This window comes from Trachurus trachurus (genome assembly GCF_905171665.1).
Source record: "Trachurus trachurus genome assembly, chromosome: 8".
Classification (NCBI taxonomy): domain Eukaryota; kingdom Metazoa; phylum Chordata; class Actinopteri; order Carangiformes; family Carangidae; genus Trachurus; species Trachurus trachurus.
Genome location: NC_139905.1, coordinates 14,165,095 through 14,186,933, shown reverse-complemented (window position 1 = coordinate 14,186,933; position 21,839 = coordinate 14,165,095). Strand labels below are relative to the sequence as shown.

General features: G+C 41.9%; 5 protein-coding genes across 5 annotated transcripts; 4 read left to right on the top strand and 1 right to left on the bottom strand.

The window, feature by feature from the left end:
• Positions 1 to 4,032: 4,032 nt before the first annotated feature.
• Positions 4,033 to 5,205, top strand: rasd2a (RASD family member 2a; the record flags this gene model as incomplete). The annotated part of the gene is made up of 2 exons (XM_083978162.1): positions 4,033 to 4,587; positions 4,685 to 5,205. Exons 1-2 carry the CDS (start codon positions 4,044 to 4,046, stop codon positions 5,203 to 5,205), a joined length of 1,065 nt encoding a protein of 354 aa, XP_083834288.1. The 5' UTR covers positions 4,033 to 4,043.
• A 1,980-nt stretch (positions 5,206 to 7,185) lies between these two features.
• rsad1 (radical S-adenosyl methionine domain containing 1) lies at positions 7,186 to 19,842 on the bottom strand. Its single transcript, XM_083977115.1, has 11 exons — positions 19,793 to 19,842; positions 16,193 to 16,271; positions 10,544 to 10,842; positions 10,247 to 10,380; positions 9,928 to 10,132; positions 9,483 to 9,848; positions 8,739 to 8,802; positions 8,498 to 8,645; positions 8,172 to 8,226; positions 7,901 to 8,004; positions 7,186 to 7,631 (listed from the first exon to the last, which is right to left on the bottom strand). The coding sequence occupies exons 3-11, from the start codon at positions 10,709 to 10,711 to the stop codon at positions 7,493 to 7,495; spliced, it is 1,383 nt and encodes a 460-aa protein (XP_083833241.1). The 5' UTR covers positions 10,712 to 10,842; positions 16,193 to 16,271; positions 19,793 to 19,842; the 3' UTR covers positions 7,186 to 7,492.
• On the top strand, positions 12,517 to 13,819 carry LOC310989373 (GTPase IMAP family member 9; the record flags this gene model as incomplete). The annotated part of the gene is made up of 2 exons (XM_083976410.1): positions 12,517 to 12,535; positions 12,761 to 13,819. 2 exons carry the CDS (start codon positions 12,517 to 12,519, stop codon positions 13,783 to 13,785), a joined length of 1,044 nt encoding a protein of 347 aa, XP_083832536.1. The 3' UTR covers positions 13,786 to 13,819.
• Positions 14,753 to 17,475, top strand: btr02 (bloodthirsty-related gene family, member 2; the record flags this gene model as incomplete). The annotated part of the gene is made up of 6 exons (XM_083977116.1): positions 14,753 to 15,913; positions 16,018 to 16,095; positions 16,184 to 16,432; positions 16,527 to 16,674; positions 16,780 to 16,806; positions 16,931 to 17,475. Exons 1-6 carry the CDS (start codon positions 15,644 to 15,646, stop codon positions 17,473 to 17,475), a joined length of 1,317 nt encoding a protein of 438 aa, XP_083833242.1. The 5' UTR covers positions 14,753 to 15,643.
• cldnk (claudin k) lies at positions 17,737 to 20,375 on the top strand. Its single transcript, XM_083977117.1, has 2 exons — positions 17,737 to 18,203; positions 19,411 to 20,375. The coding sequence occupies exon 2, from the start codon at positions 19,582 to 19,584 to the stop codon at positions 20,227 to 20,229; it is 648 nt and encodes a 215-aa protein (XP_083833243.1). The 5' UTR covers positions 17,737 to 18,203; positions 19,411 to 19,581; the 3' UTR covers positions 20,230 to 20,375.
• Positions 20,376 to 21,839: the final 1,464 nt, after the last annotated feature.

The following is a 21,839-nucleotide window of genomic DNA, read 5'->3' as shown; positions in this document are numbered from 1 at the left end:
AAAAAAACACACACACACTCACATAAAAATGGATGGAGAGAGAGAGAGAGAAGGGGGGGAGAGAGGGAGGCCTGCTCGGTGCATGCAGAGTCAGACTTAACCCTTTCACTGCCTGATAAAAAAAAAAAAAGCATCTGTGTGCTGCTGACTGGGAGCAGGTGATCACAGCGCACTGAGCTATCACACACACACACACACACACATTCATACAACACAATACAAATGCAGCATGTGGTGTTAACAGAGGCACAGACATAGCAGCACAGCTTGCTTTTCGTCCCATCAAATCTGCTAATACACTATATCCTAAAAGAACAGCAGTGAGCCTATCACATTTCAGGTCACTAAAACAAACCCATCATGCAAGAAATATAATATCTAAACATTAGAGAAACTCCAGCCCACACCCCTCACAGGCACACAATTGTGGTGCTCTTACACTTTTTGCACTAGATAGATACCATAAAATATAAGACTGGTTTAAGCTCGCCACTATGACTATGACCTAGTAGAAAGGCTGTGCTGTAACAATGTCCTGCAGAGTGAGTGAATGTGTTATCCCAGAGGGATCCTACAAAGAACCACATTTCCTTTTCAGCTTCATCATTGCATCTCTGCTCTTTACTTATTTATCACCACTAATGGGTTGTTGTCTGAAGTCACATCCTTTTATACGTCTTCTGCTCTATGTATTTACACTGGCTATCATTCCATAGCACTTGTTCCAAATAAAGTAACCCCTCAGTCTCGTAGTGTATAGGCCTATAAATTTGCACGTGAAGATACAGGAGAGTCAGTATATCACTATTGAGTGAATAATGATTATCCAAGTGAGTGTGAAGCAGTAGGACAGAGCAGTCGCCCTCATGGCTGGTTGACTGAGCAGGATATACAGGAAATACCAGCTCCACCTTGAAACAACAAAGGCAAGAAAGACTCTTGGAGACGACAAAAGGGTAAAGTGTAAAGAAATCAAAAGTTCATCAGGCAAACTAGCTCTGTTGAAGGTATTTTGGGGGAATTTCTCTATGACGAGAGGCTTGATAAAGTTTATTCTGGCTGTATGTTCACTTGTCGGGGCTCCTTGTTTCGTTTTTATGTGTCTCTCACCGATCACAACTCAACTTCATGTACCTCCTCCGGCACTCCTCCTCTCTGTCTTGCCACCCTATGTCTTTATTTCTCCTGAAAACAGATGCCTGAACAGCCTTTGTTTCCCAACAAAGGCCTGATGAGGTCAGCGCAGGGGGGACATGCGGGCAAGGTCTGGGAAAACAGAGGGGGAGGTGAAATGACTGATAAATAACACCAGCCTACTACTGCACTGCAATGACGTCACACAGGAGAGGAAATCTTACTTAAGTGTGGGTATGTGTGTGTATGTGGGTGTGGGTGTGGGTGTTTATGAGAGCAAGAGAAAGAAGGAAAGAGATTTTTCTCTCAGGTTTTCATATTTGATGTTAATGATTGTTACAACAAAATAAAAATAAAATAGTGTGTACTCACAGATCAGCTTCTATGCTATAGGATCACTCAAGGAAACCTAAACTTTCAAATATGGAATCTGCTCCCCTTTGCTGCCATCTAGTGGCATTTTGTTTGTGCTCTCCTCTGGCTTCTGACACTAATGTTTAAGTTTGTTATCAATTTAATTGTGTCTTTGTAAAGGTGGCTTCACTTCATAATCATCTCCCAACAATAAGTTTATGTAAATAGGTTCTTCACAAGGACAGTGGTGCAGTGAGGGGTGAAGACGCCTGTGGAATCACATAGATGACTTGGTTGTGTCTCATACTGTGCTGAGGTGGTTTCAGTGAATCACACATCTAATGCTATACGTGACTACTTCATGGGCTCATGATGTGGTTCAATCATCTCCATAAGTACAGAACAAGCCGTATGAAAATGGCCCTTCTACATTCATGAATACACAAGTGACAGCCAGTATGACTACAGGTAGTTTGGCAGTAACAGCAATAGGCTACATAACTGTGCCTTGTTGCACCAAGGTAAATCATAGTTTGTTGACACTGAGTGAGTTATATAAGAGAAATACAACGCCCTCCCTTTTGAAGCAATCCAAAAAGAGATATCTGAAAGGATCTGTGCTGCATAAAAATGGTATAGCCTAGATCTTCCACTGAGTGTATGAAAATCCTTAGTATTAAACCATGTTTTACAGCTAAGGGTACTGACATTTTGAGACACATGCAGTTCAAATATTGTGTTTCTAAGCAATTCTCACAATGTTCTTCAAATATCAAAGTAACCTTACAATGTTTAATGTGTTTTTTGTTGTTGAGCTGTTAAAATGTTCACAAAATTAAGGTAAAGAAGAAAGAGGGTAGCAGTATTTGTATTAGATAGTATAGTGTATTAATCTCCAAAATTAGTATCCATGTAGTGCAGATACGCAGGCTACATAGGGACAACAATATTAATCTGTGTTTGATGTTTACTGCTGACAAGTTAATCGACTTTGACTACAGGCACAAATAATTTATGAAGGCCTTTTTCTGCTTTATAGACACGTCTCGTTTTAGACAGTATTCCAATGCCTGATTATGTTTGAGTGCTGTAAAAAAGAACATTGATTTGTCTTCCATCAATAAATAATAATCAATTTTGAGGTAAAGATTTGTTATTGCTCCTCTGTTATATTTCCCATAACAATGTGGTTTTTGGCTGCAGCGCTGAACTGCGCTTTATTTGAGAGGAGACTGCACTCTCCATGGCAATCAGCCCAGCCTCTCTCTCTACGACTGCACATCAAGAAGAAGAAACTGTTATGTGGGCTGCCCATTCAGAGCGGCCTTGGTTTGTGAAAAGGATGGAGGAGGGGAAAAAAAGCTGCAGTTCTTTAATATGTTCTGACTCCTATAATGAAGTGACAAAAGTATTTGTGCTAGTGCTCAGTTCAGTACTTTCGAGTCAGGTAAGGTGTGATGTGTCCTTGAGCTGCCACTGTTCGCTTGTTAAAATGTTTTTTCTAAAGTAAGTCTATACCCACCCACTGAAATGTTCTTTTGTTTGTCTTTCTATAGAAAAAGATCATGATTTATACGGATAGATGTATAGTGGAGCCTCAACTAATTTAAGAATGTGTTGCCATACAGTGAATAAAAGTATGAGCTTACAGCTGCTGAAGCTGCTGCTGCTGTTGCTGCTGCAGAGGACTCATCATCAAGCTTCATGAATCATACAGCAGTGAGATAGAGCTGAACACTCGGAGCAAGTCGTGATCTGCTGAAAAACAACGGGGATTATATGCAAGTGCTTCTCACACCAGAATCATGAATAACACAATGCCAAATGCACAGTTATGTCAGATGGTGCAGTGCATATTTTCTAGTGACTTCTCTTATTAAAAAACGGAGCGAAGGTTACATAAATATCAGAAAAACATACAAAGTACAGCTGGAAAAAAAACCCTACTGAATAACAACCGTCATAATGGAAAAGCTCTCAGAGAAGCGGATGAACAAAATTAATTTGAGGCTCACACTTAACACCCACAGTGTCCAGGGATTTGGGCAATTACTGAGCAATGTCCACCAGTTCATTCATCCATTTGTCCCTAATGAGACAAGAGACACTTGCACGTGAAGGTGCTGAAAACAGACAAGTACCTTCTAATTACGCTTTAGCAGACTTGAGTGCATTTTTACAAGGATTTGCCTCAGAACAAAGTGATCAAAAGCATAATTTAACTCGGTTTTTGAATCGGTCTAAGCACATTTGAAAGGCTGCAGCATGCCAAGTGAGGAGGCCTGAGCTCGTTTCTTCAAGGGAAAATGACAAACTGCTTAAAGTGCAGATAGATGTGGTCCGATTTTTTTTTTTTTTGGAGAGCTTCTTGGTGCTTCTATAAAAGGAATATGTTCTGGATGAGGCTCTGTGACGCAGAGACTGCGCTCGGTGTGGGAGTATAAGAGTGGACGCTCGGCTCTGTTTCGGTGCACACATGGAGATGCAGCAGGACTGGTGAGAATATCGACAGCCTCTCCCACTCGGTGCCCGGAGTCGCTTGAAAGAACATAGAGATGAACACAACTGCGAAGTTATTTCTTCACGTTGATGGCATCTTAGAAATGTTCAACTCCCTCACCGGCCATCACCACCAATCACACGTTACGCACCTAGTCCTGCAGAGCACAAACCTTAACCCGGCACTCCAGCACGGCAAAGTCTCAAACATATCAAAGACAAGCATGGGCATCATCAAATCGGTCAGAGAGCGCTGGAGACAGCAGGATAAGAAGGTGGCTGCGAGAAGATCCTCAAGTTCTGGACATCGACAAATATCGACTGATCGACCCGCGAAGAGATCCGTGGACCATCTGGAGTTGGGTCTCACCAAGCCCAGGAACTGCTACAGAGTAGTTGTGCTTGGCGCACCCAGAGTAGGCAAAACCAACATCCTCCACAGGTTCTTGGGTAAAGAATTTGAGGAGAACTACGAACCGACAACTGAAGACTTTCACAGAAAACTGTTCCACATCGGAGGAGAGGCGTACCAGGTGGATCTCCTGGACGCATCAAGTGAGAGGGACTTCCCTGCAAAACGGAGGTTGTCCATACTGACAGGTGAGCTATTCTGCGCATGACTTAACTTTTGTGTAACATCACACCTTAAAACGATTATTAAGATAATGACTGTGTCTTTAAATCTGCTCTCTTCCAGGTGACATATTTCTGCTCGTCTTCAGTTTGGATGACAGTGACTCTTTAAGAGAAGTCTGTGAGCTGCTGAACGAGATCAAAGATGCCAAGGCAAAGTTACTGAAATTAAAAAATCCCGTGAGCGTGCCGGTAGTGGTATGCGGGAATAAAGCGGACTTGGGGGCGCAGAGAGCCGTCAGCCGGTCGGAGGCGGTAGAAACCCTCGGTGAGGGGGTCTCATTCTTCGAAACCTCGGCTAAAGACGGTACTGGACTGGAGAGTATGTTCAGAGCACTTGCCTCTGTGGGCGGACTGCCCGACGAGACCAGTCCGTCTCAGCATCAGATCGTATCCATCCCCACCTACCAGTCGCTGTGCATCGGCCAGCAAGGCAGCAGAGGGAGCCGGAAGCATGGACCGACCGCTGCGCCCTGTGCCGCCGTGGAGCCTCTGGCGCGCCGCCCGAGTTTCAGCAGCGACCTGCAGCTGGTGCTTGGATCAAGTACCAAAAACAACAAACCAGAGAAGTGTCAGATTCAATGAATTGTGAGCTTTCTCGACAAACCAATTGTAGTAGTATGCTGCAATGTCTTATTATGTAAGGAGTTATACTCTGTAGCACTGGCTGGACCAGTGCGTTCATATTTTTATTATAATTATTATATCAATGATGAGTCTGTGTACATTATACTACAATAAAACTGATTATTTATAATTGTCATGTGCATTGTGGTCGTCTGTTTAAAAAGCATGATCTGCTTAGCAAACGCTATTCTTCCTGTAGTCAAAACGTATAACATGGAGACGATACATGAATACACATTCACACTGGACAATATAGACATGAAACAACAAATAATAGACAATATAGACATAGACATGAAACAATACATACACTAACAAATAAATATAGATATAGACATGAAACAATAAATATAGACATATAGAGATGTCATGTAGTTTCATTCATAAAACAGGTGATGGAGATACTATTAGATGATGGCCATCAACGTAAGCAATCAATTGATTTCAAGTGATGATGCAAGTGATGTGTGGGAGGGATGTGACTCAAGCACCGACCTGAAACGTCATCAAGCATCCGTTATCAAAGAGACTGTTCACATATAAGTGCGCCCACGGCACCAAGGACAGAGGTGTCAGTGCCTGTTAACCGGCACCAGGAGTCCACGCACACGCACGCACGCACACGCATCACCATGGTATTTTGAGGAAACAAAGAGTTAGAGCATCATTTATTATTAAAGAAGAGGGGAGGTGGGCGAGAGCTGTGCTGTGAAATCAGCACCATGGAGAGAGACCGAGAGATTTTTAAACTCAGCACTACTCACCGCTGCTCTGCCACGTTTAATTTATGCCCCACAAGCACTCCTCATTAAAGAGTGATCCAATGAGTAATACGAGTCCAAATTAAAGAGAGACGTTTGGGTTATGCCTCATTATCAGTCATTCCCTCTACTCTGGGCTAAATGACAAAGTTCTGACACATTTAATGTTCATTGATTTAAACTGTTAATTTCCTGAGAAATTTCACTCCATTGAAACACAGTAATGTAAATGTATTATTCAAGAATTATTGTAAACTTTATTTTTCTTGATGCAGAGACAAATGGGAATTGTGGAGTCATCCAGTCATCTCCATGCCATGTATTTGTTCTGCTCATGCACTTCAGTGACTGAGCATAACAAATACATGGCATCTCTGGAGACAGGTGACAAACAATAAACCTGGAAACTCAGTTCTTAAATCAATATTTCTGAACCTTTGAGTTTGTCCACTCCACTGAAGTCTACTTTCTTTGCAGCCTAATAAAACAGATTTTTCCATGGAAATTATTAAGATGTACCTACTGCTGGAGATTTTATTTTCCACTTATGTATGAGGATTAATGAATCAATTGGTGTTGTAAAAGACAGTGGGAGTATTTTTCCAAGAATGTATTCAGGCTACAGTCAGAGACCAGGGCATTGATATTAATTCAGATGCTGTGCCATCTACTCTATAATATGTGTTAACTAGCTTACTATATTGGAAATGGACATGAGATTTTAGCAAAGTATCTTCTCCCTGCTCCCTTCCAACCAATGAAAGAAATGTTGTGATCATGATGTGCCATGATATTGTCAAATTGTGTAATTTCTTTGGTTGGAATAAATAAAAAAAAAGAAAGAAAGAAAGAAAGAAAGAAAGAAAGAAAGAAAGAAAGAGATTTTAGCAAATTCCCTGTCTGGCTTATTGTAATCCAAGTGTCTGTCAGTGCTGAACAGGATTTGCACCGTAAGTATGGATTGTCATGGAGGAGGTAGAGCGATCTATTTAGCAACTGTATCAAAAAGGCAGTAAAACTTCAATATGGGGATAAACAGAACCCAAAGGAACTCATCAACTCAGAATGATGTCTAATTCACCACAAGGGTTATAATGTAATAAATGTTTCAATGATGGTAAAATGACTTAATGAGAAATGTTTCAGTGCCAGAGCCATAATTAAACTGTAAGGTTGTGGTAGTTTTAATTGTAATGACAGATTAACATCAGGGAGACAAAGGGAAGGAAACAATTTCCAAAATGGGAAGTCTTAAATAAGAAATTTAAATGTTGTAGCATTATACATGAATAACACCGACAATAAATATTTGTCATCAGTCATATAGAAAACAGAGGAAAAATAGACTTTCTGGCTAACTGGTCCCTTTCAATTAAACGAATAAATTCAATTTTATGTTTTTATGTGTCCTGCCAGCCTTACCGACAAACAAGCTTTCTCCACAGTCTCTGCTCTGTTAACATGAGTGTGTGTGTCATTATGAGTTAAAGCTGGTCTGTGTTTTGTCCATCAGCACTGTGGTGCCTTTGCGTCCTCTGGATGATTTGTGTTTCCAGCTCCAACAGTAGAGCTGGCAGGATGCTGTCCAGTAAGGCCAGTCCATCCCAGGAGCAGCGCAGACCTCTGACAAGAAGAAATAGAGACATTTAGAATAGTTAGAGTTGCAACAATTTGTCAGATTGACTGAAACTGAATCTGTAAGATTCTGATTATTGATTCATAATTTTTGTCCTTTTTCAAACATTCCAGATGACAGCAGAGTAAGACTAGCTATCTTAATCATCTTGTATATCTGAATAGTACCACAGAAGCCATACAGCCACAAATGGGGAATCATCATTCATTTCATTCTCTTTGTATACAAGTATAATAAAATTGTAATTGTAAGTCACCTGTCATCAAGAATCAGCTGTCCATTCTGCAGCAACTCTTGGACATCAGTGGATGTACCAAAGACTTCATGGAGGCCAAGCTGTGGGCTAAACATCTCCCAATGCTGTTAAATACGAGAAAACATATCACATTTTTCGCATTCAATTCACTGAATACTGAATATTATCTAAAGCGGTGCATGAAAAGAGAAGATTACATAGAAACTGGGCTGAATAGAATGTTTTCCATTAGAGCAAAACAAAGGTATAAAGGATTTATTGTGTGTTTCACCTTGTGATTAATGCCGTCAGTCATTCTCATCCCCATTACCAACACCTCCTCCAATCTGTCAAACAAAGACAACACTTTCAAAAACCCACCTCAGGGACAGTTAGGACGACGAGACAGAGTGAGTAAATGGGCAGAATGGATAAGTGTGATGATCGGGTTTCACAAGGACAGAAAATCTGAAAGAACATGCACGTGTATAACGACCTCTAACACCATGTTTCTTCACACTGTATTAAACTGGCTGATGCTCAACTGTTACATTTCACATTGACAGAGAATAATTTTGGGACTGAATGGTGCAGCTGCCCTCTTGTGCAACAGCTCACAGTTCAAGACGGCTGAGCTGAATCCTCCTCCGCGTCCCATGTCCCCGCTGCTGAACTTCACGGATCCACACGTCAGGCTCCAGAGTCTGGGTCCGCGCCTCCCGAGCGACACCCCCCTCCCTCAGAGGAACAAACCGCCCATGTGCTCCTGTTACACAAAGACAAACATGTTAAAATATGTTCCACATGTGCACAATCCATCACCCATCAATCACTGTTTTCATTCCAGAGAATAGATCACCTGGGCCGATGCCGATGTATTGTCTTCCCTTCCAGTAGCCGATATTGTGATGACTCACCGCATTCTGTAATACACAATGAAAAGTGTTATCGTGTTGTCGTGATTGTTGCTCTCAGACGTGTCCATGAGTCAGTGCAGTGTAAAACAAAGCAGACATCTGCCTAGCTGATGAAGTAGAGAGTTCATCAGGAACAAAAAAGAAAAGCAGAGTGACTTCATACACATTAATATTACAGGCTACAGCTTATTAGATTTTCCCTAGGCACAGAACTACATCTTCAGCAATCAGTGACTTGCTTCAACCTGAATCCACCTCACTGGAAACTGTAAAAAATGAATGAATGAATACAGTTAAAATAAAACACCTAAATAGATTGTGAGACTTAAGATGTTAGCTCAAACCAATATGAAGGTTTGTGTAGTAGTCACCACAGATGCAGAAGGATGTTTTGTTTACTTCAGCACATGAACTGTAAACAGGCTGTTGTCAATCATTGTTTTTTCTGAATCCATTATGCAGATGATGGTAATTTGAAAAGTTGCATGGGTGGCTGACTCTGCTACTGACAGAGAGAATTTCCCTACAGAGAGTTTACTGCTAAATGTAAATATAGTAGAGATCTGGGACAGGTTCTAAGGTCAGACCCAGCTTTCAACTGTGTCTTATAAATATATACTTTAATAGACTTTTTTGTTTGAAAATGATTTTTATAATATTTATGGCTCTTCCGGCTGAGGACTTACATTTCTTGCAAAGTTTGACACCTCATACTGCAGAAATCCATTTTGCTGGAGAGTCCTCCTGGCACACCTGTACATCTCCGCCATCACATCATCAGCCGGCACAGTCATTTCCCCACGCTGCACCTGTTTAAAAAGTTGCGTGCCCCGCTCCAGGGTCAGCTGGTACAGAGACACATGGTCGTCACAAGTCTTTAGCAGCTCGGACAACTCTTTCTCCCAGGATTCAATGGTCTGCCCTGGGCGTCCAAACATGACATCCACCGACACCCTCCCTGGACACAGCCTCTGAGCCTCTTCAATGGTTTTCAGAGCCTGGTGAGAACTGTGGTCTCTTCCCAAAATCTTCAAGTCATCATCCTGCAAAGACTAAAGGGATTGACAATGTGACATAAAAGCTGCAACTACACTGTGTATCATCCAATAAAATGTTGATGATGTTATTCACCTGGACTCCAATAGAGAAACGGTTCACCCCAGCGTGGAGGTAATCCTCCAACTTTGACTTTCCCTCAGGTGTAGGGTTGACCTCCAGCGTGACCTCAGCCTCATCTGGAAGAGTCACATGGCTGGAAACAGTTTCAAGGATCTTGGCTATGGTGGACGGGTGAGCCAGGCTGGGGGTCCCGCCACCAAAGAATACAGAGGTGATGCTGCAAATTGATACAAAGAAAGATGGACAAATGTAGCTGTTGAAAGGTGCAGTCACAAACTGATGATGTGTCTAAAATAAGACAATATAAGAAAAAAGTAATAATTCACCATACCGGGAAACCTGACTAAGCTGCAGCAAAGTCTCAGTTTCCAGCTGGAGGCAGCCAGTCATGATGTGGTTATTGTTCTCTCTGGGTATATACTTATTGAAGTTGCAGTAGGAACACCTCCTGAGACAATAAGGCCACTGTGAAATGGGAGAGGAAGATAATTTAGGGCAATCTGCGTCTTAAAATATGCCCTAGAATGAAAATAAATCTAATTCAGTTTATGATTATGCATTTGCAGATGTGTTTGCATCTGTGCATAGAAATGTTTCATCAGTTGAATTGACCAAAAAGCCAGCTCACGTGTACATAGAGAGACGCCTGCTTCGTGAGATGTGGCGAGCCTGCCCATTCAGACGTATCTCCAATTATTTCCCCGCCAGAGATGACGCGCAGACCGGGAGAGAGAGCACGTCTGGCACGGGGAAATGTGTGTTTGATCATTCTGGTGACGCGATGCATCTCGGTCATCTGACGGCGGGTTTAATAAGTTTGTTGTCCTTGACTTGACGACATAGATCCTCACAGCAGCAGCAGCAGCAGCAGCAGCACGCGCCCGGCTCCATCATGTCACATTTACAATGACACCATGTCTGAGTAAACTGTAAAGTGCAGTGGGGTCATTTCAAGTGTGTGTTTGGCACCACGTCGCTCCAAACAGGAAACACGTGAACGTGGTTTCCTCTTTATTAGTTTCTAGGTTTGACCACATAGAGGCGCTGTTTCATTGTAAGAATCACACACCAACAAGGACAAACTGCCACAGGTTTATATTTCTTTATTTAATGCTGAATAACTTATCTGAAATCACAAAACTGTTTAAGTATTGAATTTGGGAGGAGGCATACATTTCTGTATTCTAAATCTCACTGAAGATATAGGACAGTGTATGGATTTAAAAGAAAGAAAGAAAGAAAGAAAGAAAGAAAGAAAGAAAAGCACTTGTTTTTTTACATGGTCCCTGCACTTTTCATTCACAAAGTACCAGATCTCAAGTTGATGTGTTGTCAAGGCCAGATCACCATAGATGTTATCTCAAGGCGCTTTTCAAATAGATCATGTCTATGTAGCTAACAACCCAACAATTCCCAGCATGAGTGAGGACATGGTAAGACAAATTTTGCTTCTGGTTTAAGGAGAACCAGACTCAATGTTGGGTTGTGTTGAAAAAATATTAGAGATGCAATGCAAGCAGTGCCTTGAGGCATCCTCCTCGAGTGTTCAATTTATTCAAGAGCTCTCCAAAATGGCTGAAATGTATTCAAGAGATAATATTTTTAAAGAAATGTTAGTAGCCTAGCTTTTTTCTGATTGTTTATCTGAACCGTTCATGTAGCCTACTTCAGCCTTGAATTGTATTCATGCAGAAGTCCATCACTCTGTACAGTACTCTGTGCTGCCATAGTTGAACGTGGACATGTGAATAGTCAGTTAATTTTGCATGTGGCTGAATTAAACACCCACTGTGGTATTTGTTGTTGCAGTGACAACACATAAAGACACTAATCTATATTTTGAATATTATTTGTGCTGTACTGATGCACTAATTTAATGAGCTATTGATTTCCCCTGAACCCAGAGGATAAAACGTGGTCTGGTGGGCTGACAGTGAAATACCCTTGTTGGGTCACCTTTAAAATTAGCATATCAATTTTAGCAAGCCACGCCATTTGAGTGTTACTAAAAGCATTCATACATCAGGGGTATAGCTAATTAAACCTCTTCATCATTTCCAGGGGAAAGCCACTGCAGCACTGTGAGTGGACAAACAGTGTGTCACCTTCAAATAATTGCCTCTGTTCATCACTGATTAACTTTGCAGGTTTGAGTATGTTGTTTACATGATATGTGCCAAAAAAAGAACTATTCTTGTCATGTGATATGTTTTGTATTAGAATATATACAATTTTATAGAGCAATTAATCTAAGCATTTCATTAAAGATGTCAATAAATGTGAAAGAGCTCATTACCAGCTTCCAACCCAGAGGGCATTTTCCACTTAATATCAAATCTGGTGCCCAAATACCTCATCAGCAAAGAGAGGGAGAGAGAGAGAGAGAGAGAGAGAGAGAGAGAGAGAGAGAGAGAGAGAGAGAGAGAGAGAGAGAGAGAGAGAGAGAGAGAGAGAGAGAGAGAGAGAGATTGGGAAAGAGAATCAGGATGTATTGAATGCATGCAACAGTGATGAGGATGAGTCCAGTCCAGTGAGAAGCTGGAAAACTTTGAGATCATCTAAAATAAAATAGATAAGATAAACAGCGAATCTGTGGTGCAAATGGAGAAGAGAAAGAAAGGTAAGCTCACTTCATGTGTACAGAAAGTAAACATGGACATTTCTGCTTTACTTGAAATCAAGCAGCATAATTACAAGACAAGGGTTGGTAGTTATGTTGCTTGTGTTCAAAATTTCTAAAACAATTACACATGGACTTTATCACACTTGAGTACATAATGAATGTGTTAGTGAAACTCTTTGTATGTAATAGGTTTAATTCAGTTAAACTTCTCCTTTTTTACAGGCTCTACTACAGAACTGAGGCTTATGGTGGTTGGCAGCAGTGGACCTTCTCAGTTCCTACTGTCCAACACCATACTTGGGAGAGAGGAGTTTCCTAAAGATACCTCCTGCATGCCTTACAGCACAAAGATCACTGGAGAGCTGGCTGGTCGACGAGTGGCTGTGGTCAATGGACCAAACTTGTACAATAAGGATATGTCTCGAGTCAAGAGGAGGATGGAGTTGAGAAGGTCTAAGTGCTTATGTATCCCTGGTCCCCATGCATTTCTTGTCGCCTTTGACATTGAGAAAACCTCCCCCGATGATGTAAAGTCCTACCGGCTGATAAAGGAACGCTTTGGAAAGCACTGTCTGAGGCACTGCATGGTCCTCCTGGCCTATGAAGGAAACCTGGAGGCAGCTGTCTTGGAAAACAAAGTGCAGAAGACTGACTGGCACCTCAGAGAACTTATCGAGAAGTACGGCGGACGCTTTCACATCTTCAGCAAGAACTGGAGAGATCGCAGCCGGGACAGAGCGCTTCTGCAGAAGATAGAGTTAATGGTGGCCTCGTTAGGAGGGGGGTACTTCTCCAGCAAAACTTTCCAGAAGGCAGAGGACTACGTGAAGAAGGAGGAAAAGAGGCTCAGGAAGCGGAGGACAGCAGAGATAGAGAAGGCATGGACCGACATGGAGAAGAATTGCGTAACGGACGAGCTGTATCACCAGAAGGACACCTACACCGCCAATGTTGGTGCTGAGATCAGAGCCAAGGCGGAAATGGACAATGGATGGCTCAGAACCTCCCTGGCCAGAGGGCTTGGGACGGGAGTTGTGGTGGGAGCCATCGTGGGAGCACTGTTTGGATCCATTGAAGGGCCAGGAGGGATGGTGCTGTATGGGATCATTGGCGGTGCAGTGGGAGGATCAGGCGGAGGAACGGCCCAGGTCGCCATAAAGCACATAGAGGACAGAGTGGCTCCGAATGCCAGACTCAACTTCAACTCAATCTTTATCAATCGCTTCTTCGCAGCCCCTCGACAATGACAGTTTGGCATCGACTCTACACCTGTTTTTCAAGTTGTGCTATATCATGTCTCATGTCTAACTATTGGCTATGTACCTTTAAAGCTCATGCAGAGTATACGTTTCCCTTCAGGCAGAAACCCAAACTTGTTTTATCATACATACTATCTCTTCTGTCCTTCTGATTAAATACACGCCATAGATTAAGGAGATGATTAGTGTCCATAGACAATAAATCACTCAGCAGATTTAAACTGTAACTGAATACATTTTAAATAAATGCCATTTTGACTACTTACAGCACAGTTGTTTTGCATATAATATTACGCTACTTTAAGCCTCCAACATTTCCTGGAGTCTTGTCGTGGGTAGGTTTAAGTGTCAGATAACATTCTGGGTGGAGTCGCAACTGAGAGTGCCATTGTGTGAAGCTCTGCCCCTTTCCTGGACAACACACACACACACACCTTAGTACACCTGCTCAGTGTCAAACATTAACATTGTTTCACATTATTGCCCTGAAACTCTGAAACTCAGCAGTGCAGGCTCACCACAAGGCTCTCTGGATAAGTTCAACTGGGAAAGGTAAGACTACACTTGACTCTTTGAGTTTTTCTACACTGCTCTTTTCTGTTTTACTTCTGTGAGATTTTCTGATGGAAATCTGACGTGACTCATTCCTGAACATGTTGCGTAAGCTGTGATTGTTTCTGAGTAAAATGTAGTCATAACTCAGGCATTAGCTACACATCTAATAAGAAAACAGTTCTAAACAGTCAGAGGCAAGGTTGCGGCTCCCAGGTGATGTAACAAAAGATTTGGTTGCTACCTGTTTGACTACATACTTGACATCACATCTTTTACATAGCTGCTTCCCTTCTCTGTTCCTCAATCACAAAGAAGTCATTTTCAATTCAAATGTCTGTGGCAATGAAAATAATATAGATATTGTGACAGAGAATAATCATATGGCTGGGCTTCACAGAATTTAAGTGTTTGATCAAATGTTAGATCAGTAAAAGAAAATTAAGTAAGTAAAACAAATGGTGTACCATTGTAGGAATGCTGTAACGTTCAACAACATGACATTGACTTGGCCTGTCTGTCTGAGTACTGCTTAACTCATCTGAAAATGTATTTTTACATTTTACAAAATAATATTCAAACAGCAAGTGGTACTTACAATTACTTTTTGTTACATTATCAGTAAAGAATAAAATGTTAACAATGCGTGGCTACAGTAGTTTCTGTTTCTTTAAGTTTCTACTCTGCCACGGGCCAGAGGGAATTATTGAACTTTTTACTCCATTCAAATGACTAAATTGTGTGGTTTCCAAAGATTTTTGGCTTGTTCTCCCAAAGGGACATTTTCCTATTTTTGGCAGAGGTTATTTTATTCATCTTCATTGGCCATCTCTTGTCCCCTCACATTTAGCTTGTGACTCTTTGGAGAAACCTGATTCCTTGGCAAGCACTTCAACCACTTGGCAACCAAATTTTATGTGAAGTAGCCTATAGTTAAAACTAGCCCCAAACAGGTAGTTCATCAGTACCAACAGACTGATAAGATCATGGCCGCTTCTTCCACTAGAGCTCATATATAGGGCTATTAAACATAATCAGTGTTCAGGTTTGTCATTAGCATTAGTTTTATAACATTCAAGCAGCATCTTATGGTAAAACATTATTATTTCCATTGAAGAAAAGGTAATCACATGAGAATTAATTGCATTAAACAGAGCCCCGGCTTACTTTTGTCTGTGATATCTCTGTTGTCATTGATAGAAATGAAAAACAACATCATTAACAATGTATATAAAAAAGAAGCTTTTCTTCATATTTCTTGACTTTGCTTTCATGTCATTGTCAGTGTCAGAGAATGGCCTCTACCATCAGCCTCCTCCCTGAGAAGCACTTTTTGTGCACTCTGTGTACGGACATCTTCACCAGCCCAGTTACCATACCGTGTGGACACAGCTTCTGCTTGTCCTGCCTCTGCCACTACTGGGCACGACACCAGTCAAAATACTGCCCCCACTGTAAGAGAGTGTTTACTGACAGGCCTGACCTCAGTGTCAACCGCATTCTGGCAGAAATCACTGACAAATACAGGAAGACTCGACCAGAGAAGCCACCAGATGAGGACATGGTACTTGCTATGTTTGTATTTGACATCAATATAGTGACACACATTAGTGATAATAAATCTAATATATTTGTGTGTATGCCTCTGTTACTGTTGCATATGTACAGGTTATAGATGTTGAGCAAATGATTCAGGAGCGGCTGCAGAAGATAGATAGGTTGAAATATTCTCTCGAGATTCAAAAGGTGCGTTGAAAACCTCTATAAGCTTCAAAAATCTTCAAAAATTCAAAAATTGTGTATTCTTAACAATGAATCCAACGTGTCCAATCAGAGCTCTTACCTCAGAGAGGTTCGGGAGAGCCACAAGGTCTTCTCTGCGCTGGTAAATGCCATGGAGAAGAGTCACAAAGCGGTCGTTGCTGAAATTGAGGAGAGAGAGAGACGTGAGGAGAAGAGAGTAGATACGCTGGTGAAAGAGCTGGAGCAGGAGATCGAGATGCTGAGGAAGGAGGCGGCCGAATCTGATCCTCAGATTCTTGAACCCAGCGATCAAAGTGATGATACAAAGAAGGATACCTTGGTAAGCATCTTTGTGATACAGCAGACAACAAGGTAGCAATAGTGAACCACTGATCAGTCAAATGTGAACATCTTTTTTTTCCAATGTCACACAGAACATTGTTTCCTCTAATTCCCTCTCTGACCTGAAGGACTGGTCTAAGGTTACCATAGAAACTGACCCTTGTATTGGGGTCACCAGACGAGCACTGTCGGACATGATAAATAAGATGAAAGTAGAAGTCAACAGGCTCTCCAAATCAGGTGAATAATATGTTTCTTAAAGGACGTATCTCATGTACTGCATTAGCATAAATCAGATACATTTGAGACTACATTTATTTTTCCCATTTGGTTCTTTCTTCACAGAACTTAAAAGAACAGAGAAATACACAGGTAAGGATTTCTTCTTTCAGCATGACCAATTACAAATCAGTCAATACTGCAAACCTAAACAAAAATTGAGGTGGTAGTGTCTATATATGTCCACATTGTTTAACTTGTTCTTGCTCCTTCCTAGTGGATGTCAATCTGAGTGCAAAGACAGCCCACCCCGTCCTCTATGTCTCAGATGACAGAAAACAGGTGAGACACACGGACAAGCTTCAGGAGGTGCCGGAAAACCCCAAGAGGTTCGACCGTGTGGCAAACGTGGTGGCCAAAGAGAGCTTTGGCAGTGGGAGGTGCTACTGGGAGGTGGATGTCGGGGAGAAGATCGAGTGGAACATGGGTGTCGTCAGACAGTCCATGAACCGGAAGGGCAAGTTCACCGTCTGCCCTGCAAATGGTTTCTGGACTATAGGCGTGAAGGCTGGAGGCCAATACGTGGCCCACACCTCTCCCGTGACCCTGTTGGCTGTGGAACAGAGGCCCAGGAAGGTGGGTGTGTTCCTGGACTACACAGAGGGCCGCGTATCCTTCTTCTGCGCAGAATCGGGAGTCCACATTTATACCTTCACAGACACCTTCAACGACAGGCTTCATCCATTCTTCAGTCCTGGACGCATGCACGGTGGAAAAAATGCTGCTCCCCTTATCATCTGTTCTAGTTTTTGCAGCATCTGAACATTAATCTCACTACATGATTAAAAAATCTCAGTTGCTTTGTTATCATTATATTTTTAATGTGAATCCAGTATGGTATATATTGTATATTGATTAATTTAAGAATCTAAATCTACAATGAACATTTCTCCATTGGATCACTTCACAAGAGGTTGCACAAGGACTCTCTCTACACTTGAAAACTTCAATGAAACGTATAAACAGATTGAAATGGGTACAAGGCACTCATAAACGAACAAGCGAGTCCAAAGTCGAAAAAAGAGGAGAAAATGGGTTGCTGAGCTGTATGGATGCAAGGGGGTGCAGGGCTGGGACAGAGGTTGACGAGGAACAGGGAGGGAGGGCACGGACAAACAGCAGGGCATTGTGCTCGTACACCAGGCACTGGGAGACACACTCAAACACATTCACGCATTCACACAATAACACGACGTGCACACAAGCGCATGCTTCTGCCCACTGCCACGCAGACTTGCGCTGGCATCTCGGAGGGCAGCCCCATTTTCCAGTCCAGTCCGAGGTGTCGAAGCCGATCGACCCCCCTCTACTTAAGACCACCTGACCTCTCAGATAGAGCATCCCCTGCCCTCCAGCCTTCCTGTGGACTTAACTGACACCTCAGGGCCATCATTCACAGCTGTGGGCAGCCACAGTTGATCTGCATAAGCAAAGGACCGGTAACACTAACCTGTGGACGGAGGGGAGCAGTGAGATATAATTCAACTGAGGTAAATATCCTTACCAACAATTTTTTTTTTATGTGGTACACACTGTACATTTGTGTGATGAGTTGGTTTCCATTTAATGAATGTTCCCTGTAACTGTTCTATTATGTACTTAGATGTGTCATTATCCAATATCCCTAATGATAGTCTCTCTGTGACTATCATGGAGGTGTGTGGGATGTTAACAAGAGCTTTTGCGTCACTACAATGTTTGTTGTATTTCCCTGAAATTAATCCTCCTAACACATTGATCAGCCATAACATTGAAGCAGGTTACTATTTTTATTGTTGTGGCTGATTGGTGTATATTCCTGTCCTGTTTTAGGAGTTAATAATGAATCATTAGCAATTTGATTTGAAATTTAATTTGTAGTTTCAATTATTTCCTACAGCTCCAAAAATAAACAAACAAACACAGTCACAACATTAAAACTGTGTTCCCTGTTTTGATGTTGTGTCTAATTGGTGAGGGCCAAGCCATTAGTTGTACACAGGAAAAGGTTTAATGGGCCTTCGAGGGAAACAGAGGAACTATGGCTTCATTTCCATTAATTAATGCGCAATGTTCTGTAACAGTAGGAGAATGTAGGTCAGCCTGAATGGTTTATTCTGGATTCATATGATACATTATTATCTGCCTACTCACATGACAGACTGTAATGTTCCTTATGTCAAATCTAGTAAGGAAGGATCCCCTAAAATAGATTAGTGCTTTTCTGATAACTAGTAGAACCTCCCTTTTAGTCTTTCTATGAGAAACACTTGTTGAACGGATCTTGTGCAGGGAGGATTTGATTCACATTAAGTGGTAAAATATGGATACTGAGAGCTGTGATAAATAGAGGATACAGGTCCTACTGGCCCACTCCACAAGCCTTCATGAAAGCTGCTTGTGTTCAGAGTCTCCTCATGTTTTTCTGAGATAATCCACTCACCCGGCAAGGCGTAGCTCGACACCCACAGCTGTGTCAAAGAGGGCTATTCTCTGTGGTCCTTACTGGAATCCACTAGACATGGGCCTCACAGCCTGTTTCCAAATATTTATGATAAATATATGTTCTATTAGTCTTTTCATATGTTGCTGATGTAATGCTATAATGCTGTGTTACAAGTTACAGATATTTTTGTGTTTGTAAATGTTGCATTGGTTATCATATGCTTAGTAAAAATGAATTTAAATTGAAACTAATAGTTTTTCTCTGTATTTCAGGATACCCTGTCTTGTCTCACCCAAGCTGAACTCATCAACATCATCGTGGAGCACGGCATTTCCATAGACTGTCACATTTCTTTGTGGGACTATACGTGGGCCCATTACAACAGAGAGAGACTGATAATATAACCAAGACAAATCCAACTGATTCAAACAACATCTTTCACCATGGCAACCACGGGTATGCAGTTGCTGGGCCTAATAATGTCCCTTGTGGGCTGGGTGGGCGGGTTAGTAGTCTGTGCCATCCCCCTGTGGAGGGTCACTGCCTTCATCGGTAACAACATAGTGACAGCTCAGATCATTTGGGAGGGCCTCTGGATGAATTGCATTGTGCAGAACACAGGTCAGATCCAGTGTAAGGTGTATGACAGCTTACTGGCTCTGCCCAGTGACATGCAGGCTGCCAGGGGCCTCACCGTGTTCTCCATCCTGCTCTGTGGTCTGGCTCTGGCTCTGGGCGTCCTCGGAGTCAAATGCACTAAGTGCATTGGTGTGAACAGCCTGAAGGCCCGTATCGCTCGCATCTCTGGAGCCCTCTTTGCCATCGCAGGGTTCCTCTACCTTGTACCTGTCTGCTGGACTGCCCACTCCATCATCAGGGATTTCTATGACCCACACGTGGCGGCTCCACACAAGCGTGAGCTTGGCCCCGCCCTTTACATCGGCTGGGCGGCTTCAGCCTTGCTCCTTATTGGTGGATCTCTGCTCTATGCTGGGTCAAGTCCACCCGGCATCCCAGGCTCTCCCACCTTCAGCAGTGGAGAAAGTAGTCCTCGCAGGGCACCTGCCACACAAGTCAAAGGTTATGTTTAAGTTCCCAAAATGTCTGAATGCCTTCAAGTCTCACAAATCCACCCCAAACGATGACAAACCTCTTTTATCTCCTTTTGATTTTGCTCCTTGTAATTATTTTATATTTAATGTTATTCCAGTTTGCTTTTTTCTTTGAAAAAGCCACAGGAGGCTGTTTAGGGAAAATTGAACTCATTTTATTATTTCATACCTGATATGTTCAAATAACATTCTTCTCTGTCTGTCAGTGTAAATTGAAATAAAATCTTTGGTTGTCCAAACCTCTACTGAAGGAATCTGTGTGTGTCCATATTTTTACAATTAGAGATATCTATAAGCACTTTAAAATGAGAGAAAGAGAAAAGACAAATATTTTGTTTGGGTCATTTGTGTAAATGCTACTATGTGTTCTGCTGAGAAGAACAATAGAACAATGGGGATGTGTGTAGATTTGCTTGTGGTGCCATATTGTTCAGAAGTGTGTTTGTGGCTGTCCATCTCCTATCTTCCATCTCCTCTTTGCTCAGCTACCCTGTGCCAGGAACATAGAAACACTTTTATTTTATTTTTATTCTCTCTCATAGCATAAATATCCTGCGACTCCCTCTATCAACGGGTAGCCTACAGTAAACCAGACTCTTTGTAGAGTTAATCTCTGTCAGAATCACAACAGACAAATATATCAATGATTGGGGTTGAAGTATCAATGACATTTTATGAAATTAAAACACATCAGCCTTCTGAATGTGTGAGCCCAGTGCTGTATATGCACATGCCTCCCAGTCAGTGTCACTGCACGAGCATGTAATGTGGGTTGTTATAGGCCAAAGTTGAAAAAAACTCTTTATTCACAAGCATTGTTGTCATCCCTCAGATTCTGTGCTCATTGACTTTGAAGCGCAATGAATTAAAACCATTGAGAGTCCTGGAGTCTGATTACTCCAGAACTCTTTCTTTCCTAGGATAAATTACCTACACTGTAATAACAGCACTGAAAACATGCCCTAGCATTTTCTTTCTGCGTGCTGTGAAGAGTAAATTTGATCAAAGCTGCAAGGGCATGCATTACCCCATCAGTTTTTTTTTCTGTCCGTGACAGCAGAGCACAGAGCGACACAATGCCACTTTACAGACCACTACAGCAGCACAATAACAATGGGTACCAGTGTCCCAAGTGCCAGGTAGTGACTCATTCATGACCTAAGTAGGCCTATACTAATGTTGGTAGAGTAATGTTGTGAATACAGTAAGACAATATGCACTATTTTACTGTACAGCTGTAATGGGCAAAACAGAGTGAGACAAGTGCACCATTTATATAATAATCAATGCAGTGTCTTAAAATAACTTAAAAGCATGCTACAAGCATATTTTTTTTTATAGCAAATAACAATTCCACCTACAAGGGTATTAATGAATCAATTGATAATAGCCTACTTTACAAAAATATTGAAGACACCTCAACAAGATAATTTTCACCTGGTATCTATTTTCTTTAGGTTTTGATAAAGACTTATTCTACAAGACACAAGAATGAAGGATAGACATTTAATATCTACAGCTAGGCTACTTAATTCAGATTAATTTGTGACTGTATCTAAACAGTAGGGGAGAGTGGGGTACGCTGAGCA